This window comes from Zootermopsis nevadensis, unplaced genomic scaffold, assembly GCF_977971745.1.
Source record: "Zootermopsis nevadensis isolate Lab colony 2312 unplaced genomic scaffold, Znev_1.0 Znev_ptg000010l, whole genome shotgun sequence".
Taxonomy (NCBI): domain Eukaryota; kingdom Metazoa; phylum Arthropoda; class Insecta; order Blattodea; family Termopsidae; genus Zootermopsis; species Zootermopsis nevadensis.
This window is the reverse complement of record NW_028259142.1, coordinates 15,638,176-15,659,461: the sequence shown is the minus strand read 5'-3', so window position 1 is coordinate 15,659,461 and position 21,286 is coordinate 15,638,176. Positions and strand designations below refer to the sequence as shown.

Sequence of the window (21,286 nt, the reverse complement as noted above, 5' to 3'; positions counted from 1 at the left end):
TACTCACCTGTCAGGGCCATAGTGGTAGCCCCCAAAGAGAGATATTAGTCCTCCCAATGGTGTGATGGTTAGCTGAGGGGTACCACATAATAATGAACACTCCAACCACACTGGAAGTCTCATATTTCCTATGTTCATAAAGTTTTTACTATGAAAAAAGTTGGAAAGAAGGTAAAGGTATGCTGGTAAATCCTTACTGGGTTAGCAGGTTTGAGTTTTCATTACAATGGCCATAATTCTTAAAATTTTATTCTGGATGCAAAACTGCATACATGTATTTCTCAGTTGAGACACCACAGAATATCATTCTTACAAGATACATTTCTATACAAGACTCAAATCCACATTAGTACGTGCTTCATGTGTGGGACACAACCATATTCACTTTAATTAGACAATGAAATGCAACAGCATCAGACACCTGTTTTCTAGTCACTGGATAGGTACCAATTTCCATTACCAACTTGTGTACCAATGCGTGACACATCTTTCACCATCTGAAAGTAGTGGATTCCTGGAACCTTTGTAATATCGTGATGTATTCCATGTGGCGACGTCTCACCTAGTACTGTCACATGTAAGGCAGGATTCACGTTCTTCGTAATCCTGAAAGAGAAAGGACATGGTAATGCCATAATCTGAAAGACACAGTAGGCAAAATAAAACAGAAGCTCATTAAGTGAATGGCTTGATGGCTGTGAAATAACACTGGATTAAAGTCAAAATAACGTACTTACTGGATAATGTTATATCCCTATACACAAGTTTTGTGACAATTTTCTCAGGCATTTATATCAAAATATTTTTATTAATGTTATGTTTTACATTCACCATAACACTGTATTTCTAGTACATACCATAATTTAATCTGCTAAACAGAATATTTTGTTTTATTTTCATGATATGTTTCACCTACAATATTTTGACATCATGTCTTTTTACCCAATATTATAATTAAAATACATTGTTGTACGTCTTCAAAAACATATTAAAATATTTGTTCACATGAAAATAAAGTCAAACATTATTTTAATTAGTGCCATGAACATTGATTTGGTTTTATTTCCCTCCTGTTACTTCTTCCAAATTCCCCTATGTTGTGTTTGTAAGCAACCCTCCTTGATAAATACTATCATATCTTCTTTATACTTTAGATAATGAGTGACACTAAGCAAAGAAGAATATCTTTAAATTAAGCTATTATTTAATTATAATGAGACTCACAAAATGTGGAAGTGAAGTAAAATTAAAATCTTAGGTTAGAAAACACAACAGTAAATACTTGTGATGTAAAAAATACTGTAAATAAAAGAAGTCTGGCAAATATAACAAAACATTGCATCTGACAGTCTGAGTTATAGTAAAAAAATTTATATCAGCACAGTATGCAGACAACTATGTACTCTTCATCAAAATATGTACAACTGCACAACAAATGGAGAATGCATGAGTTCACACTAAACACTCCAACAAATTTTAGCCTAATTTTGTTAATCTATACAGAAAGAAGGTTTATAAAATAGTCCTATTCATACATTTGTCTGTTACAATAACTTTTAATGTAGGAACTGATTAACCCCATACCACACATCAAGAGAAGAATTTTACAATAAAGTTGTCAAACATCTGATTATCTACTTGTCTTCCTCTGTATATACTAAATAAATTATAAAGTGAAGACAGTTCTAGACAATTAATAAAAACGCTGCAAGAGACTGGTGGCAATTGGATTTTGCTGGCCCAGGACAGGGACAGATGGAGGGCTTTGATTAATCCAGTAATGAACTTTCAGCCATCTAGTTAGTTAGTTTAGTCAGCAAGAAACTGGTAAAATAATGTTGTCTCTGTGCCCAAGCACCTTACCACAAATGTGTACAAAAAGTGAGGTAAAGATTAATACATTATTAGCCCCAGTGCTATATAGAAATGAGCAGCCAGCCTCACTCTCCAGTTGCTTTACTCCATTACAAATTGAAAAGAAGGATACATGGGCCCCAAATCTGGTCTGGATGTGGTGGGAAAGAGAAATATTCTACCACTGATAATTGCTGTCTTATGGGTTGTTGCATTATGTAGTCTGGTAGAAGTTTACCAATGTTTCAGAGGTTCTGGTTGGATGGTAATCTTCAACCAGATTACATAATGCAACAACCCATAAAACAGCAATCTTCATGAGAACCTGAAATCTCATATTCTCTGACTGGACCCTAGTTGTTCATATAACCAGTCCTGCTACTGACTGAGCTATCCAAGTTTACCGGTTTACAGACTGACCAAACCAAAAAGGGGCAAGAGCACTTCTCTTCAGTGAAGAGAAAAAAATTGATAGGCAGTGTCGGACACTGCGGCAGTTATTTTCGTGAAAACGTCAATCGTGTATAGTATATTGAAATTAAACAAAATTTTTGTTTTGAATCGTTTAATTAATTTGCAACTTACATTTATTGAATACAGGGTAGTGGTATGAGAAGTAGGATACATATGGCTTTGAAATTATTTGAATACCTCTTGCAAATGTCAAATCTATACAAGTTTTCCCTTGCGTGGTTGGTTTGTCCAAATCATTCACTAGTTCAAGTTCAAAGAATTTCTGAAGGTATGCACGTAAGAGTTCTAAATTGTTGTCACTAGTGTTAAAATCGCCCATCAATACGAGTGGTATGTCACTATTATATTCTAGTTCGAATGTCTCTGCGTATTCACTGTATTGTATCAATTGGCTTATGATGAGCAGCTTGATGTCATTATAACAGAGTTCAAAATTTCATCTATCGAACTATACCTTTCTATTACATATGAAGAAAAAATTCATAAATGTTCTTTTATATTATTTTTTCTTAACGAAAATATTAGTTAATAATTAATAGTTTAACTTAGGTAGATTGTAAATATAATCATTTTTATAAACTAGAGCAGGGCGCTCCTTTGGTCAAGTTTGTAAAACGCAACCAACCTTGGTTAGTCCCGAAGGGGAGTTAGTTTAGTGTCTTATTCAAATGTTTTAACCCCTGAGTAAGAAACTAAACTAACCTCCCCGAATGGGGGGTTTAAACAATTGACCAACCCCCCGAAGGGGGTTGGTTGCGTTTTAAAATCTTGAGTAAGACGCTAAACTAACCCCCGTGTATAAACATATATAAGGTTATATTGTTGATGACGTCATTTTTTGACGACAACGATGGCTAATCCTTTCGGAGCGCTTCCTGTATTCTGATATTTTACTTCTTTACGTCGCTGATCAGAGGCCAACAGTTCTTGGTTAGTCAACTATCTACGTCCAACCCACCCTTGCAAATCTTTTTTTTTCTCTTCTGTTTTTTGTTGAATAGTTCTGATGTTTTAGTTCTTTACGTCGCTATTCAGAGGCCATCTGTTCTTGATCAGTCAACTTTCTACGTCCAGCAACACCATTGCTAATCTTCGTCTGTTTTTTTCTCTTTTTTCTCTTCTGTTCTTGTTGTATACGTTTTTCTATGTTTATCAATGTAAGTCTCCCTTCGTTTTTCTTTATTTGTTAAATAGGTCTGATGGATTAGTTCTTTACGTCGCTTTTCAGAGGACAACTGTTCTTGGTTAGTCAACTATCTACTTCCAACCCCACCCTTGCAAATCTTCGTCTGTTTTTCTACGTGTGTTGCTAATATGGTCTCGTTTAACAATGTTAGTCTTCTTTCGCTTATCCTTATTTGTTAAATAGATCTGATGTCTTAGTTCTTTACATCGATATTCAGAGGCCAACTGTTTTTGGTCAGACAACTTTTTACGTCCAACCCCACCCTTGCAAGTCTTCGTTTGTTTTCTTCTGCTCTTGTTCAATAAGTTTTTCGCTTTTCTTCATTTGTTAAGTATGTCTGATGTTTTAGTTCTTTACGTCGCTGTTCAGAGGCCAACTGTTTTTGGTCAGACAACTTTCTACGTCCAATCCCACCCTTTCAAGTCTTTGTTTGTTTTATTCTGATCTTCTGTTCTTGTTGAATAAGTTTTTCTGCGTTTATCAAAGTAAGTCTTCTTTCGCTTATCCTTATTTGTTAAATAGGTCTGATGTTTTAATTCTTTACGTCGCTGTTCAGAGGACAACTGTTCTTGGTTAGTCAACTTTCTACGTCCAACAACACCCTAGCAAATCTTCGTCTGTTTTATTTTGCTCTTCCGTTCTTGTTTAATACGTTTTTCTACGTTTATCAATGTAAGTCTCCCTTCGCTTTTCTTTATTTGTTAAATATGTCTGATGTATGAGTTTTTACGTCGTTATTCAGAGGCCAATTGTTCTTGGTCACTCAACTTTCTACGTCCAACCCCACCCTTACAAATCTTCGTCTGCTTTTTTTCCCTTCTGTTCTTATTGAATACGTTTTTCTACGTTTATCAATGTGTCTTCCTTCGCTTTTCTTTATTTGTTAAATATGTCTGATGTTTTAGTTCTTTACGTCTCTGTTCAGAGGCCAACTGTTCTTGGTCAGTCAACTATCTACTTGCAACCCCACCCTTGCAAATCTTCGTCTGTTTTTCTACGTGTGTCGTTAATATGGTCTCGTTTATCAATGTAAGTCTTCTTTCGCTTTTCTTTATTTCTTAAATATGTCTGATGTTTTAGTTCTTTACGTCTCTGTTCAGAGGCCAATTGTTCTTGGTCACTCAACTTTCTACGTCCAACCCCACCCTTACAAATCTTCGTCTGCTTTTTTCCCTTCTGTTCTTATTGAATACGTTTTTCTACGTTTATCAATGTAAGTCTTCCTTCGCTTTTCTTTATTTGTTACATAGGTCTGATGTTTTAGTTCTTTACTTCGCTGTTCAGAGGTCAACAGTTATGGTTCAGTCAACTTTTTTTACGTCCAGCCCCACCCCTGCAAATCTTCGTCTTAAAATCGATCATAAAGTCAGTTTTCATAATAGTTTTCGTAATCGTAATATATCGAATGAGTATCAGTTTACCTTGTTGGAGTTGGTACTTCAAATACTTGATAACGTCTTCTTTCACTTTTCTGATGTTTTAGGCCAACTGTCAGTAAATATTCAAGAATGTGATGTGCTGCTTCTGGAGCAGTGATCATGCGACTGGCTTGATATTCTTTGATTTCTTTTGTTGTGAAGCGTTATTTGTTTACTCGGCATTGTTGTGTCAACTTCAACAATGCCAACAGATATTTGTTTACACGGCATTGTTGTGTTCCACAACAATGCCGAGTAAACAAATATCTGTTGGCATTGTTGATGACGTCATTTTTTGATGACAAATTGGTTGAAGACAACGACTAATCACAAATTTTTATAGTAAAAATAGTAAGATGATTATTTCTTAATTGGTACACATCCATACTTGACCCAGGCTCGTCAGATGCCGCCTGAGTTGTCCGAGCGCGCTTACGTTGCCTATATCCGCGGCAGTAATGCGCGTTGGTTTTGGGTCCGGGTCCGGCGTTTTCGGTGTCATTCTCTTTGGAATTTTGTGCTCTACGCATTCGTGCCCGATTTTTGTAATTCTGGTTTTACTTTGCCCTCATATATCGCGACATTTTAAGAAAATCGGGAAATTTTCAAACTTTTTCAAATTCACAGCCTCATATCTTCTTGAGTTTTTGAGATACACACTTGGTGGCCAGGATGAGTTGTAACATATACACTCCTCTTCAAAACAACACTTGGTTCACTCGGATCGGATAATTAGTCTCTGAGATATGATCCCGTTTATGGACACGTGTCGAACCCGGAAAGTCGAAAAACGTGGGTTCGCTTTGCGCGTGCGCAGTTCGCGACGTCCGGCCGCCACGAATGTCGGAGCGGTACTGGCACAAACTTTCAACCTTCCTCTTTAAAACGAGACTAAGATGGCGGCGCTATGTCTATTTTTAGCCGAGTTATTGAAGTTTGAAATTACTTCGACAGAAACTGTCGCTCATTTGGGCGCAATTGCCTCCCCACACACGGCATCGATTTTAGATACGTTTTCACGTCAAAATATTAGAAACAGAACACATTAGTAGTGTATTTGTATAGAAAAAGTCAGAGAGATTAAATTGAGTTCATCTTGAACAGTGTCTCAGTAAAAAAGTAAATAAAGAAAGGAAATTTTATTCTGATGAGAAATGTTCTGCAAAAAGTAATGCAGATAAAACCTGAGGCACAATGTCGGAAAGAATGTGAGGAGAGGGAGTAAAGAAGGTTAGAAGAGTTACATTTCTATGAGCAAGAACATTAAACAAAAGCTGAGAAGATCTTTTACTGTGGGGCCATGTTACGTGGGTCCCTTGTCACACAGTATGGCATGTCCTCATGACGCAGATCGAGCAGACTGCCTACCCATATGGAGGGTAGCTGCAAATACATTGAATAAGCAGTTGCAGACAGTGGTCCACCAGCTAGTGACTGGGCATAAGGAAAAAACCTCTCACTATAAAAAAATATTACATTATGAAATGTTACATGGAACCTCAAAATTGGCAGGCTCTTGTATACAAAGTAATATAACTTTGGGTTTCATGAAAGGCAGGGAAACTCTAGACCAGCAGAGTGGCTTTTAGTCTGTCAAGGATTCTGCTTCATATTTAAATGTGGGGCCAAATAACGTATCATGTTGCTGGTATAATGCAAGGCAACGTGGACAAAACACAATTCTTATGGCAATTATGGAGTATGAACCATACACAGTAATGGTCATCTGAGTCACATAACCCAAAACCAAAGTTGCTCCAAAACACTATGTATAATTCCCATTTACATACCTTCCAAAGATTTCATTTTTAATTCGCCTGCATTCTGCCTCAGTCAATGTATCCAGGAATACATACAGGAAGACAAGTTTTGGTGCACCTGACACAAACTCTGCCAACAATGATTCTGATGATAGGTTACTCCTGTTGATGCTAATTACACAAACTCTTTGTATCAGAGGACAAGTTTGTAATGCCCTGAACAGTCTATCTGCTGATGAAATAGCGGCCTGCTCAATTCTATAAATAAACAAGAAGTTATATGAGCAATATATCAATTTTTGTGCATCATTTCTACTGCTACAGATTTGAATTATAATATATTATATTTGTCAGACATAACTTCAAACTTACGCACTGCCACCATGGTTGTAATTGGTAACATGTAAACAATGTTCTATACACAATTTGTAGTTATCTTCACGATCTACTGCCATGAATTTCACATACTAAATTCCAATGGTTCATTAGTTAACACTGTCGAGACTGTTAAGTAGATCTTCGGTGGCCACAAAATCCTACTTTAGAATGTATGAACACTTACATGAACAAAGTTGGACATTTTTTCAAAGATCTACTGTCACACATTTCAGAAGCCTACATTAAGTGGTACTAGTGTCACTCCTACATCACAAGTTTGCAATGGTAAGGGGACTCAAGAACTGAATGACGTGGGAAGACATATTTATGCATGCTTACCTTGTATGTCAATGAGGAAAAGTTTTGGTATTGCTGATTGCTACTACCACCAAGATCTACACCGGCGGCAGCTCGAGGCGGGCTCGCGCCCTCCTACATACACAAATAAATACTGATTCTTTTATTAAGAGTTAAAAATATTTTTATAGATAATGCACTTACCTAAAATCTCTTAAATTCTTGCAAAATTTCAGAGCTCTGCAGAGTTCATATAAGTAGTTACAATGTCCAGAGAGACCCAGATTCTTCAGTGAAATACTTTCCAGTTTCTCACATGACTTAAAAATCTGAAATAAATGTTCAAAAAATGAAGATACACGTATGTATGCACATCAAATATGTGAGCAGCTTAATTCCTCAAAATTTTAGCTAATAAGAAAAATCCATTTTGTGACAACCCACGCAGCAACCCAAAAGCCAATTTTTTTGTTTCTTGCCTATGGTGTTTCTCTCAGATGATTCATACGCTGTCAATTAGTCATATTTCTCCTTGACTTAACCATAAACAAACTCATTATAGCAATATTTTTGTGTCTGTAGTCTGCACAGCAACATAACAATGACAAACTGGGACTGAAGGCAGTTCTAGATTATAGTGTTGTCATGCCAAAGAAAGAGAAAACAAACCTCATCTGATGATAACTTGTTTAAATGATAAGCACAGGCTGGTGTCTGAACCCAAGATAATGAAAGTCAAAACAGAGCAGGTATACACCAACAATACAACTTGCTGACACTCCACCTTTTAATGCACATCATGACAAACATGTCTGAAAATATTTGCTTGTTTCACTATGTGACACTTGGCTAATGAATGGAAGTTATATTATAATTTATTTATTTATTTTGCTTCAAATGTTGAGAAGTGTTTGCCAATTATGGCAATGGAACAAAAATGTGACTTGAATATGACGGCTTATGTAATACGTCTATGTAAAGCTGACAGCTCGTCATTACATTATTTACCATTGTGAAGAAAAATATGCCAACTGTTCTGTATGACTGATGTCAAGTTATTCCAATCATGGCACTCAGAACTTCCTGCACTGGTTCAGCTTTAATTCATGTCTGTCAAGCCAACACATTTATTCCCATATATGTACGCATACACAGCAAATTGGGTATAATGTGGTTAGGTTCTGCAGATACATAGCAAATAAAAAGCAGGATTTTTGCTTTGCTTACAAAGTATGGATTTTAAATTGTAGACAGGAATATGTAAAAAGAAGTAACTTATCAGTTCAGATAATGCTAAAGACATCAAGAATATCATTCTGTATGACTGCCTGGCTGGATGGTTACAGGCTGCACATCTTATTCAACAAACACTGTAACCATCTGAATCAAGGATGTCTCTTCAGTTGGTTATTTCTCATATGCTAGTACATTGCTCCGACAGTTCATTTCAGCTAATGATGGAGCAATAAAATATTAGATATTCCATAACAATGGAATATCTAATATTTTATTGACCCAGTAATTTATAAACTCCTTGTGAAATAATTTAAAGGCAAGCTCACATTCTAATAAACTGAATAACTGTAATGAATTGTTATAGAAACAAGCAAACCCCTGATTTAACGGATTTCGGATTCAATAGACACTGTCTGGTTTTACCAATTTTTTTCTGGACAAAAGGCATTAGTGAATATTTTCAGTTTAATGAACTTTGTCCATTTACATCAAAAGTGTCCACCAATTCACACTGAATTTTCTGCACTTATTTATCTCTTTACAATGTACTGTTTATATATATGTAAACTCTATCATCATACTGTTTATATTTCAAATCTGGTGTTCCTAATGGAAATTATGGTCTAAGAATGCATTATAAAAACAACTGTGTAATTTAATAGACAACTGACATTACCAGATACCCCTTCCCCCCTATTAGTCCATTAAATCAAGGGTTTGCTGTATGTGAGTGTATCTAAAACGTTCACCTGTGTAAAGAAACTTCCTGACCGAATGAAATCCAGTTTCTCCAATTTGAACCGACGGAGGTTCTGCCATTTTGCAAATAACACAAATGATGATTCCTGCCATACGCGAGGCTGCTGACAAACGTGAGATGAGCTGAAAACACAGTTACATAACAATCACATTCAGACAAGAATTGGAAACTGCAAAACCAGCTGTGGTGTTCTTCATATTTCATAAGGTGGAATTTTGGTTATACCATTTCATGCATAAATATATTAAGAATCACAAAATAAAATGGAATCCTGAGCTTCAACCAAAGCTGAATGTGGATGCATTAAATATTTAAATGAAAAAAAAAAATGTGTAAGATGGCAAACAAGTACTGAACAAAGGTTTCCAGGTTTCCTAGTACATACAAAACAAAAAAATGTTAGCACTTCAAAAGTAACAGCACTGTAGTTTGGGGCACTAACAATGATGAGATCAATTCTGACAGCATTGAAGCATACCAGTAATTGCAAGTATGGTGTTGCATATTCTATACATTTTCTCACTACTGAAGTTTTATCACTTATCCTGCACGCTTGTGTAGTTACCTAGTGGGATAAACCCACATTAATATATTTGTTTTTGATCTTTAGAAGTACTTTCATTAAAAAAACTGTCTCCTGAAAACACTACAAAAACCTGGAATACATGTCTTATTCAGTAGTCTTTGTATACTTTGCAATGCTGTGCAATTACAGAAGCCACAAAAGAGTAGCATCAACTGAAAAATGACAGTTGTTTGAAATGACAGAGAAGGAAGTAAGTAATATTCTACAAATTACAGGGCTGAAATGAGGAAATCACAGAAACCTTAGAACTGTCACAGTCCCAGGTCAAAATAGGAACTGAGCAGCTTTGAATATGAACTAGAGTACTTAACACTTGATACTGCATACTAGAAGGCTTATGTGTCACTAACAAAAGAAACATGTTTTAAACAAGTATGATGGTTACCAATGAAGACACGGCAATAACTCGAATTCCTCAATGTCAGGGCATGTCTCAATAATTACTTCCATTGCACTGTTCGATCTTGATGTCTGCTGGTTGCTCTGTGAGCATCCATCTACAACAATTATGGAAACAAAACATTAATCCATACCACAAAATAAAAAAAATTGTTTTCAAAATTAACTTAAAAGGTACATTGCAATGAAAACAAATATTAAAGGCATGGTGCTGTGCATTTCAGTGCTCCAAAGGGGAAAAAGTAACATTTAATACTATTCATACTACTAAATGACATGTCAATAAGCCATTACCAAACAATGAAATCCACTACTGTTGTACATACTACAAATTCAAATGGCCACAATACTGGTGTTACTTTAGAGTTAAAAAGAATGAAGATGGGGAGGACACAAAAGGCTGAAAGACAAAGTTTCAGTTGATGTCTATAACAGAGATTGACAATCTTTTTCTTGTTAAATTTTAGAAGTGTAATATTTCATGTGTGCCAAAAATGGTTTCCTAAATTTATACTCTGCAATATCAAATAATATATATACTTATAAAGTGGTACAGATTTTTATAAAAAAACAGCATTTTTGACTTGATTTGATGTCAATACTGGATTTAATTGGTGTTTTATTTATAAAAATACTTCAACAACATAACTTTTCCACACAGCATAGTAATATCACAAACATTTTACTACAATAATTTGTCAGTCTCCCTCAATCTTGATAAATGGAATCAAAACTACTAAAAGCATCTTAACAAACCTGTATTGAAGATCTCAATTTGATATTTGCAAACAAAATTTTATCATCATAATTAATGTGGACAAAAAAATTTGTGGCATCTCAACTGTGGGTTCAGGTGAAAGATATATATTAGATTTCATTGCCACATATTTGTTCTTGGGCAAGAAGATAATCCCTTGTAATTCAGTTTAATGCTAATATCTCATGTAAAAACAAGTAAAAATTAATTAACCTTCTACCACAGTTCAAGTTTTCATTTGGTATCTGTATATTTTATTTTAATTTACATTAAACTTATGTTTTCCTTTCATTCAACTTTTTATAATATTGATTTCTGTTTACTTTCAAGAAACGTTTGGTATGTATAACTTTTTATTCACTAACAAAAACAAAAAATAAATAAAAATTGTTGGTATGATTCATAACAATTTTGCTTAAAAGTCTGCAAAATTAGGTTAAATAAAAACTGTACAACAAATAGGGGTGAAAAAGAGTAATAAATACTGTAAATACCAATTTTAGTATAAGATTTCACTAACAATTGCAATAATTTCTAGTTCTTACTAGGGAATACTAGTTTTGTCTACTATACTTAAAAGATTTAAACTTTTTAATAATAGGAATTGACAGTAATTGGTTTTGGAATTTCAGTGTAACATATAATTTGGATTAAAGTATCATCTAAAATTGCTTCACATGCCGTAGGTCACCAACCATTGATCTAAAACACTGATGTCTGTAGCTAAATCATGGGACATGAAACAAACAGGATTCCAAAGAAACTTCTGTTTTTAAGAACCCAAAATACATATACACACACATAAACAATTATTAACAAAATACCTAAAATAATACATGAAGGCAATGCCAATTTACGGAGGTTGTCCTTCCTGTGCATTTTCTCTACTTTCTTGACACAAGTTGCTATATTCAGCTCCTCCAAGTTCCTACTGGAATTCCACAATAAATTCCAATCCACCTAGGCACATAAAGTATACATTAAAAAGTTAGAAATATTGGCATACAACATGTCAGTTAATGTAACTGGGAAGCGGTGGGGAGCCCTGTAAGCCCGGGATAAAAGCAAGTTCCACTGAACCAAACAAATCAATGAAGCAAAGTCTTCTATAGAAGCTAACAGTCACTCAGTCAGTAAAGCAATCTCCCACCTTTTATGTAAACCAAAGGTACACTATCATGTTCACAAAAGCCAAACATGGGACCCAATCAAAGTGAAAGTAACTCAGAAGTTACTTCCAGTTCAAGTGCCAAGTTTTTATTCATATGTATCTTTATCATATGAATGTATAAGTTGAACAACTATTCTTAATGGAGCAAGAAAATAAAACTCCATGGAGATCATAAATGACACATACACATTTATGCTTAAATCTGCAAATGATACTGGATGAAGTACTCAAACACAACACTTTCTTACAAATAAAATGTGCCACTCTCCTAAAAAAAAGTCTAGTTTATATAATTAGGGCATCTTTTCATGTTTAATTAATAAATCACAAACTTTAAAGCAACTTTTAATAACTCAGAGTACATTTTACATTACAAATACAGAATGGTCCAGCATCCAGAATCACAGGAAATTAATACACATACTGATACTTAAGTACATTCAGAAACAAAGGGTTACCTAAAACATAAAGATCAGCAATAGTGGATAAGACACAAGTTCTGGACCACTCTGTACAAATTCGAACACACAGCAATTCACATTTTTTAATAAAATCTTATTTGCCACTGACCATGAGTTTGACATACCTCATTTAGGTTTATGTAGATGCACAGGAAACAACTGCTGGCAACACATAAAGCTATGAATTTAACCCTTCAAAGCCCAATGGTAACTATATGTACCACCTAATTTAGCAATCAATAACTCTGCATTTTGTACTTACAGGTTATAAGATTGTCACTGTTAACAGGGATTATTTCCTTAAACAAGGAGATCTTTGTAATGGTGAAGTGATATGTTTTCATTTAAGTATAGAATAAATTCTTAAATATTATTTAGATGAGCTTCACCTACAAAGGGTTACTGTTACACGATATTTTGTCTGCTATGGCAGTGACATGTAAACACTCTGTTGCTCATTCCCTCCAACGCTCTGATAAATTCTGTATAACACTGACCGCAACATTCATTTCCTGTATTATGATGTTACCTCCTTGCAGCAGCACATGCCATCTTTGTATAAAATGAGAATTTATTGTGATAAGTAGTTCATCCCCATTTTAGTAATGCTGTGCTGTCTGCAGACCCAGCATATAATTATGTTTGTACTAGTGAGTATAATAATTCTGCAGTACACAGGACAGCAAAATACTGCCATCTTAAGGTTCAGAATAATGAGTTCAATGTTGCAACTCTGTTTTAAACTCAAAATTCTTTTGCTTTCTTATCAGCAAAATTGTGGGGGAAATTCACAGCAAGCTAATAAACTGAACAATGTCTTAGCTTCTGATATGAGTCTCAATTCCATTTGTAATACAGCATACTGGCAAATCAAACTTTCTAAATAAGTTAATCAATTAATGTTTTAAGTATCTTCTGTACAAAAAGCATTACAAGGTATAAGATGCTTACTGGAATTCTTCTTGACTTCCAACACAACTTTTTCAGCGATTCATAGTCCTTCTGATAAAAATATTCCGTGACATCCAAATCTGAAGTAATTAAGGAGAGATGCTGGAGTTCATAACAGTTATCAAGAATACTTCTTGCATCTTTCCATGACAGCATGAGTGTTGCTGTTTTATCATTAAAACCGTCTGTTATACATGGCCATCTTGATGGAAATTCTATACAAGAAAGCAAATATGAAGTTATTTTGGGCTGACCTGAATAATCCATGGATCATTTAATAATGAAATAGACCCTATCAAAGTTTTATATTCAGGACCACATTTGCTGAATGTAAATCCAAAGCAACATATCCTTTCTTCTTCTTCTTCTTCTTCTTCTTTTTTTGTGAATGTAACACTATGAAAAAAATTCTGAGAATACTGCCAAAATAATTATACACTTTGTAGTTAAAGGCAATTATGTTATCTTAGTTTAAAAAAAGGCATTATAAAAATTATTAAACACTAAATTCAGGGTTACTGGCCAGATAAATACCCTACTAAAAAATTAAAATGTAATACACCAGTCATTAATTACTGGACTTGCAAAATTGCCTGATGCTGACAAAATTCCTTTTATAGAAAAGTAGAATCGATTGGTGGGCTTATGATTCCCATTACTATAAACAAACAAGTCAGAATATATATATGTTGTTTACAGTCACAAGGGTGTACTAATTGACAATATATCTGAGTGAAAACATTTCTGAATTTATAAATTGTTCTATAAAGTGATCTGTTTCAACAGTAATTTTCTGAATAAAGTCAGAATTAGAAAAACATAATAAGACATCTACAATGTCAACTATGTTTCTGGCACCATTTGTGAATTATCACTGTCTGAAAAACCTTACTCTGCCCTATGTAAATGTCCATACCTCCCCAGTCAAAGCTAATACTGTCAATACTTAGCCCAGGTTGCTACTGACATACATCTTTATTTTCCAATTCTTCATCCATTTCTACAGAACCGACAGCATCACCAAGAGTACAATCATAATTATCATAATTATCACTGGTGCTCAAATCATCTATAACACTGTCATCAGATATCAAATCTAAAACTTCTTGACGATGGTGAAGAGTCAATTGAATAAAAATTTCCTTGGATATTATTTTTATTCAATTGACTGTCATCAGAATCAAACAAAAAAGAATAAATGTTATCATTCTAATGTTTACTGTCACTAGAGAATGCCATAACTGATATTGATGGTGTAAAACCTATCAGAAAATGGGTAGGAGGGCAGAAACTTAAAATTTCAACTAGACGAAAATGCAATAAAAAATGTAATTCCAGCTGTCAATACAACTCATTCTTTGTTGTATTATAAATGTAAACACAATGGTGGCACAAAACAAGCTATTACTACACTCACTCATTCCGTCACTCTATGGTACAGGATATTCTCTGAAAAGTCGACTGTTACTCAGCTTATCAAAGAATAGCCTACCTTGTTAATGGAACCTGAAGGTTCATCACGTGTTCATAAAAGCCCGCCACTGCTACCACAACACTTAAAATAGAAAAATGAGAAATGTAAACATTCACATAAAAAGACCCACAATACAATGTCAAATCATAATTCATATACCAAACAGAACTTTGTATAAAAAGACACACACATTTAATTTTAAAAAACGACAAGAAACACTTTAAAATTTGAAGCAAATCAGAAACACTGTGCTAAGATACAAATTGACACAGTTCTATTTTTGTCAATATTTTTTGTGTACTTCTTATGAAGATGGTCATAACACAAGGCAAAATTAAAAGAGAAGAACAAAACAAAACATGAGAAAGGGAAAACTTCCATCTTAAAAGACATCAAATTATATTTGAAATACCTTTATAAATATAGAAGAGGAAGCAATATAAAACAGACACTGAATGTGTAAGTGCAGTGCACCATTGTCTGTAACATACAATGAGGAGTACAGAGGTGCAGGGCACCAAACGGCTAATCAAGATGCTTACCACCTGAAGTCCAGAAGCATTGCCAATTCTTGGGACAAGATCTGCAGCCTTCCATGATCACAGAGTAGAGTCCCGTAAGGTAACCTCTTGTGCTAGGATAATTGAATGACGACACTACTAGTGTATGCAGATATCTAAATTGTAATTCCAAACTGTAAGAGTACCAACTGTGAGAAATGCTATCACTCTCTTGTTCAGGCAAAATAATCTGCAAAAGAAAGCAAACACCTTATATTTGCAAGAAATTATAGAGAAAACTTGTTTATACCACAACAAAAGTATTCAAAATATCTAACACTGTACAGTTGTCCTTGATAAGTTGGTCAAGAAATTCTCCACCTTTCATGGAATATAAAGGCTCATTACCATGTTCACAAAAGCCTGTCACTGGTCCCTATACTGTGTCAGATGAATGCAGTCTACACCCTCATACCCCATTTCTTTGAAGATACATTTTTAGCTTAACCTTCCATCCACTCTTAGGTCTCCCAAGTGGTGGTCTCTTCACTTCCAATCTTCAAACTAAATTGTTGTATTCATTTATCTCCATCATACATACTACATTCCCTGCACATTTCATCCTTGATCTGATCACCCTAGTAATACAGAGTGTACCATTTCAAATACATGCTATTGTATAAAAATTAAACCAGAATATAGTAAGTATCTGTCAACACCTGAGTCAAGGTCAACCTGTTTGCTAGGATGATGCTCATGCTAGCTTAACAAAAGCTGTGCAGGTGCAAACATGGCTTATTCACCAGCTAAACATATGTTCATTCTTGAACATGACAGTACATAAAAATCATTTACCACTGTTTGTGAAGCATTTAGCAGTGTGTATCCTGACTAGGAAGCATCAAATAAGACAACTGCACACTCAATGATAATAGAATTTTAAGACAAAAAAAGAATTTACCCATGAAAGTCCTCATGAGTGACAAAACAGCTGAAATTATAGCCATATTGATTTCATGCAGAGTATCAGCTGTTACAATGGGGTATGTTTGCAAGAATTCAATACAGCCATTGGTTTTGCCATTCTTTGCAGAATGGGGTTCATGTGTAGTATTAGGCTTGCACTCTGAACAAAACAGCCTGTAGTTGGTAAAGAACGCAAACTATAAAGCTTCTTAATATGTAACTCTCTCTAGCCATGTCCTCTTACTAACATCCAAATATCTTTCTCAGTACTCTGAAGCAAGCAGTATGCTTCAGCCTAGAACCGGCCACTTCGTCAGTTATGAAACTGTCATATAAAATATTCAAATCAAATATATTACTGTTATTTTATGTTATAAAATCATCAAGTTTCAATAAGCAATAAAACACCTTTTCTTTCATACATAACACAATATAATGGAAGGTAGTACATACAATTACACCTGTGCTTTAAGGGTTAAAATAGGTTGCACCATAAGAAGCCAAGGCTGGGGTTGGATAGAAGAGTTTACTGGAGATGCTTCACTGCCCCTTGTAACTACCATTTTACATCAAATCAGAAAATGTAAAGATCAGATAAATAGCTATTAAATTTTCAGCAACAACCAGTCATCTAATTCTAACACAATGGATCTCACTCCTTGAAAATCTGATAATCGTAAAGGTGTTCAAGAAATTCCTAACTGTTTGTGGAACCTTAAGTTTCATTGTAATGTTCACAAGAGCCTGCCATATCAACTTTTCAATGAATTTCAAATCTTGCAATTCCTTACCCATAATTCCCTGAGATCAATGCACATTGAAAGCCAGGCGCCAATTTCAGACCGATCACGATCACTGATGAGTCCAGTTTTTATATACAAAAACAGGAACTCCAAGGAACTCGGAGATGAAATTGAACTTATACTTGGAAGTGATGAACGTCTGACAGGAAATACAGGATTCCATGACCAAGAAAGTTGCTTTATCTGAAATCAAAGAAATATGACATTAAAACTAATGAAAATATTAAAACATAAAAAAATGTATAACATGACAACTTAATCTAGCATGCTGACATTATATTGAGCCAAGCCACAGATCGGTAACCATTACACCTGACCCCACATCACCGTCCTTTCCTTTCCCTAATCACTCTCTGCTGACACTACAAGCATAAAAGGGACTGGAGACTCATTCAACTACAAAGCAGCTGCATGAGATCAGCAAAGGGAAACCAGGCTAAACAGCACTTAGATTTGTATAATCTGGAAGATGGGTGTTGAGTCTAAATTGTACTTCTGTCCAGCATTTTTAATTCCTTTCTGGCCCATGTTTAACCCACCCCTGTGAAAACCATTGCTTTATATATATGTTCAGTTGAAATAACAGTAAATACCTTACAACATGAACACAAAACCTTCATGAGATCACCCGTTGTTAGAGATGTGTCTGCTACATGGAAAGCTTCAAGGTTTGGCAGCTTCAATGCACATTTTTGAATATCTACAGACTTCAGCCAATAGCAGCTTGTTAGGTCAAGTTCTTTGATATTTTCATTAACTATCTTTGGCTTCAGGTAACACATTATATGAGAGATGTTGGCAGTATAACATCCTGCAAAGTCTATCTTCCTGCAAGAGAAAAGTCATGTTAACTTCTTAAAAAAATTAATGTTCTATGCCAATTACCTATTAAATATTCTTCACAGAATAATCTGTGTATAACATGTAAGCTATTCTTTTCTGTAAAATTTCAGTTTCACCAGGGTCATAAAATTCCAGAGACCTATTCATTTAGAACAGTAAAAATTTAATGCTAGTACAGTAACTGGCTTGACCTGGGTCAAGCCTATACTCTCCAAGATGAAAATATTGTGCCTGTCCCCAGGCACCAGCAACCAATTATATTGCTTTAACTTTAATAAACCTATTAATTTCTCTTAATACTAACATCCTCAAATTAAAAAAAATGATTAAGACTCATACCTGACTGACTGGTTTGTTTCCACAAAGTAGCACAATCTCCCTTTATCACCTACCAACCCATGCCTGACCATTCAAGGACAAGCTTACAGATTCATGATGGTATCTATTCCTAAAATATTAAATCCATGTGGCAGAATTTAACACTACTATTTTATTCAACAAATTTGTCAAGGGTGAGATTTCAAGTTCTCACAGTGACAATTATGAAGATGGCTGTCTTCTGGGACAGTGCAACACCCCAGATGACAGTCATCTTTACAAAAGGCACAGAAAGTATACTTGGAAAATAAATAATATTTAAATATCTATTTTTGTTCATTTAACACCAAAACAAAGATTGAAACGTGGGAACATTCATCTCATAAATAAATCAGGTTAGCCAAGTCAGTAAAGTCGCTGGCTTTAAACTTAATGATCAGACTTCCATTCCTGACAAGGAGAAGTACATTTCTCTTCGCCATCAATGCATCCAAAATTATTCTGGGGCCTACCTAGCCTTCTATCCAAGAGGTCTTTCCCTGGGCGTAAAGTGGTCACAATGTGAAGCTGGCCAAACACAACCATCTAGTGCTAAGATCCAGAATGCATGGAATATTACCTTCACTCCACCATATGTCTCCATAACATTATCTTTAATCACTCAGACAAGTTAACCTTTATCTGTAATATGTCACTTAAAATCAATAAACACTGTAGAATTTTCTCACCACCAAAATTCACATTCTTTGTTCAAGCATAATACACAATATGTAGCTGATATGCAGATTCCACCTACACACAAAGAACAATAACTTTTCCATGTTAATGTATTTTCATAAATGCTGCCATGACAGTGATCATGAAATCAGTATGAAGCAGAGAATACACATGCTCCAACTAATGCTAAGTATACAGGTACCAATCATTACATGTACTTTCATATTCCAAATAACACACAACAGTCCAAATGTCAAAACATTGATATATACACACAATCTTAATAAAATCTGAATTGGGAATAATTCCTCAACCTGCAATAAATTTCAGCTGAAATACATATTTAACAAAATTTGTTTTAATTAAATACAGATTAAAATATAAGATTAAAAAAACAGTACATAATTTCTATTCATACACTACAAAACACTATGTAAAAATTGACCTAGTTATACTCTACTCTACTCTACTCTAGAACAGAATTTCTCAGCTTATTAGACCTGAGTTTTTATATCCCTACAAAAGTTACTATATGACCTAAATTTAAGATAAAAATGTTGGCACATCACACTAACTAAACTGACCTGATGATAATATTCTCAATAACATGCTAGTAATGTCTCATAATACTGTTGCAATTCATTTTCACACAACAGTTTTGAGATGAATTACAGTATCTGCAGTCCATTCCTCAATACTGCTTTAAAAGGTTACCCACATGTGTGCAAGCACAAGAAGTTTTAAGTGTCATCTACTTGCAAGTAATATGTTTTGTATCTCACTAGTGACTGCTTAAATGTCATACACTTCTATGAAAAATTTGTTCCAAAAATTGCAAAATAAATTAAAAGTATGTGTAGTATGGTAGATGTAAACATCTACCATACTACATGGTGCAACAACCCAGAAGACAGTAACCCTCATACTCACCGCTGTGAAAACCTCAAATCTTACTAATTAAAAGTAATGACAATAGTGCACTGTGATGGGAACTAGCACTCTGGGTCAATTTTTCTACTTAACAAGTCAATGAATTCAGACCACTGTTTACTACACCTGATAAAAATAATTTTATACTAATTGTTACCTAGTAATATGTGGTGTTTGTTAAATATTTTACATTAAAATGTAATTAGACCAAAGCATACGGACTTCCGAAATATCCACTTTAGGAACTAAATGCAAGTCGTGTATTAAAAAATTGTATAACATCTCACCTACTGCGTTAAACTGCCATTAACGCACAACACTTTACCTTGTCATTTTTTTGTCCTTCAGAATTTCGTTAAATCTCCGACATGTTATATTCAGATTCACTTTATCTCCCCCACTTGTGTATTCGAATATATGGATCAACAGTTCACATGGTAAATGCAGAAGACTCATTTTTATTAGCAGTAGAGTAAAGTTCCTTTTACTCTCAAATGACGTCCAATAAAACTACAGTCAAAACTGCAATAAGCATGACCCCACTTTTTATGACCATGTGTGATAGTTTTCGCCATAGAAAACAAATACCATGTAAGTATTGTGCTACCACCTACACATCATAGTCAAGCAAACAGTATGGTATGTAATGTAAGCAGTAGCACAATCGGTAAAAATGTTCACTACTCTTCAGCCTTCTTATTTCATCTGAGATGAACTCAGCCTCATGTAAAACGTACCCTTTAATATTACTTTCTTTCCACATAATAAAGAGCTTTATAATTTGTACTCTTCACTAGCATCAAAGTTATAAAATCATAGACAATGAGAAGGGTGATGCATGTAACATGCGTGGAAAAGATAAATGCATACAAAGTTTCAGTCAGAGAATGTAATGGAGTGTCTGCTTGGGAGACCTGGACATAGATAGAAGAATGGATTGGATTTCAAAGAATTTAGATATGAGGGTGTGGACTAGATTCATCTGGCTCAGGAAAGTCAGTTGTGAACATATTAATAAATATTTAAATTCTGTAAATAGCTTGCAAT

The 21,286-nt window shown here is 34.6% G+C and overlaps 1 protein-coding gene across 2 annotated transcripts; it reads right to left on the bottom strand.

Annotated features, from left to right (window-relative positions):
- Positions 1-233: 233 nt before the first annotated feature.
- On the bottom strand, positions 234-20,830 carry LOC110828996 (F-box/LRR-repeat protein 18). 2 transcript variants are annotated; one of them, XM_022062259.2, is made up of 11 exons: positions 20,527-20,830; positions 18,025-18,259; positions 17,420-17,614; positions 15,705-15,912; positions 13,689-13,903; positions 11,930-12,065; positions 10,335-10,446; positions 9,353-9,485; positions 7,572-7,696; positions 6,723-6,950; positions 234-606 (listed from the first exon to the last, which is right to left on the bottom strand). In XM_022062259.2, the coding sequence occupies exons 2-11, from the start codon at positions 18,211-18,213 to the stop codon at positions 429-431; spliced, it is 1,719 nt and encodes a 572-aa protein (XP_021917951.1). In that variant the 5' UTR covers positions 18,214-18,259; positions 20,527-20,830; the 3' UTR covers positions 234-428. The 2 variants fall into 2 exon arrangements, with proteins under 2 accessions (XP_021917951.1, XP_021917950.1); XM_022062258.2 differs by having other exon boundaries at positions 20,565-20,830.
- Between the last annotated feature and the right edge of the window lie 456 nt (positions 20,831-21,286).

What these genes read in the sequence shown, in the direction of transcription:
- LOC110828996 (XM_022062258.2), bottom strand. Translation starts at nt 20,695, where the DNA reads ATGAGTCTTCTGCATTTACCATGTGAACTGTTGATCCATATATTCGAA. An exon ending in AAGGACAAAAAAATGACAAG is followed by an intron (nt 18,260 to 20,564) that starts GTAAAGTGTTGT and finishes TTTCTCTTGCAG; the next exon opens with GAAGATAGACTTTGCAGGAT. An exon ending in TTTTGTGTTCATGTTGTAAG is followed by an intron (nt 17,615 to 18,024) that starts GTATTTACTGTT and finishes CTTTGATTTCAG; the next exon opens with ATAAAGCAACTTTCTTGGTC.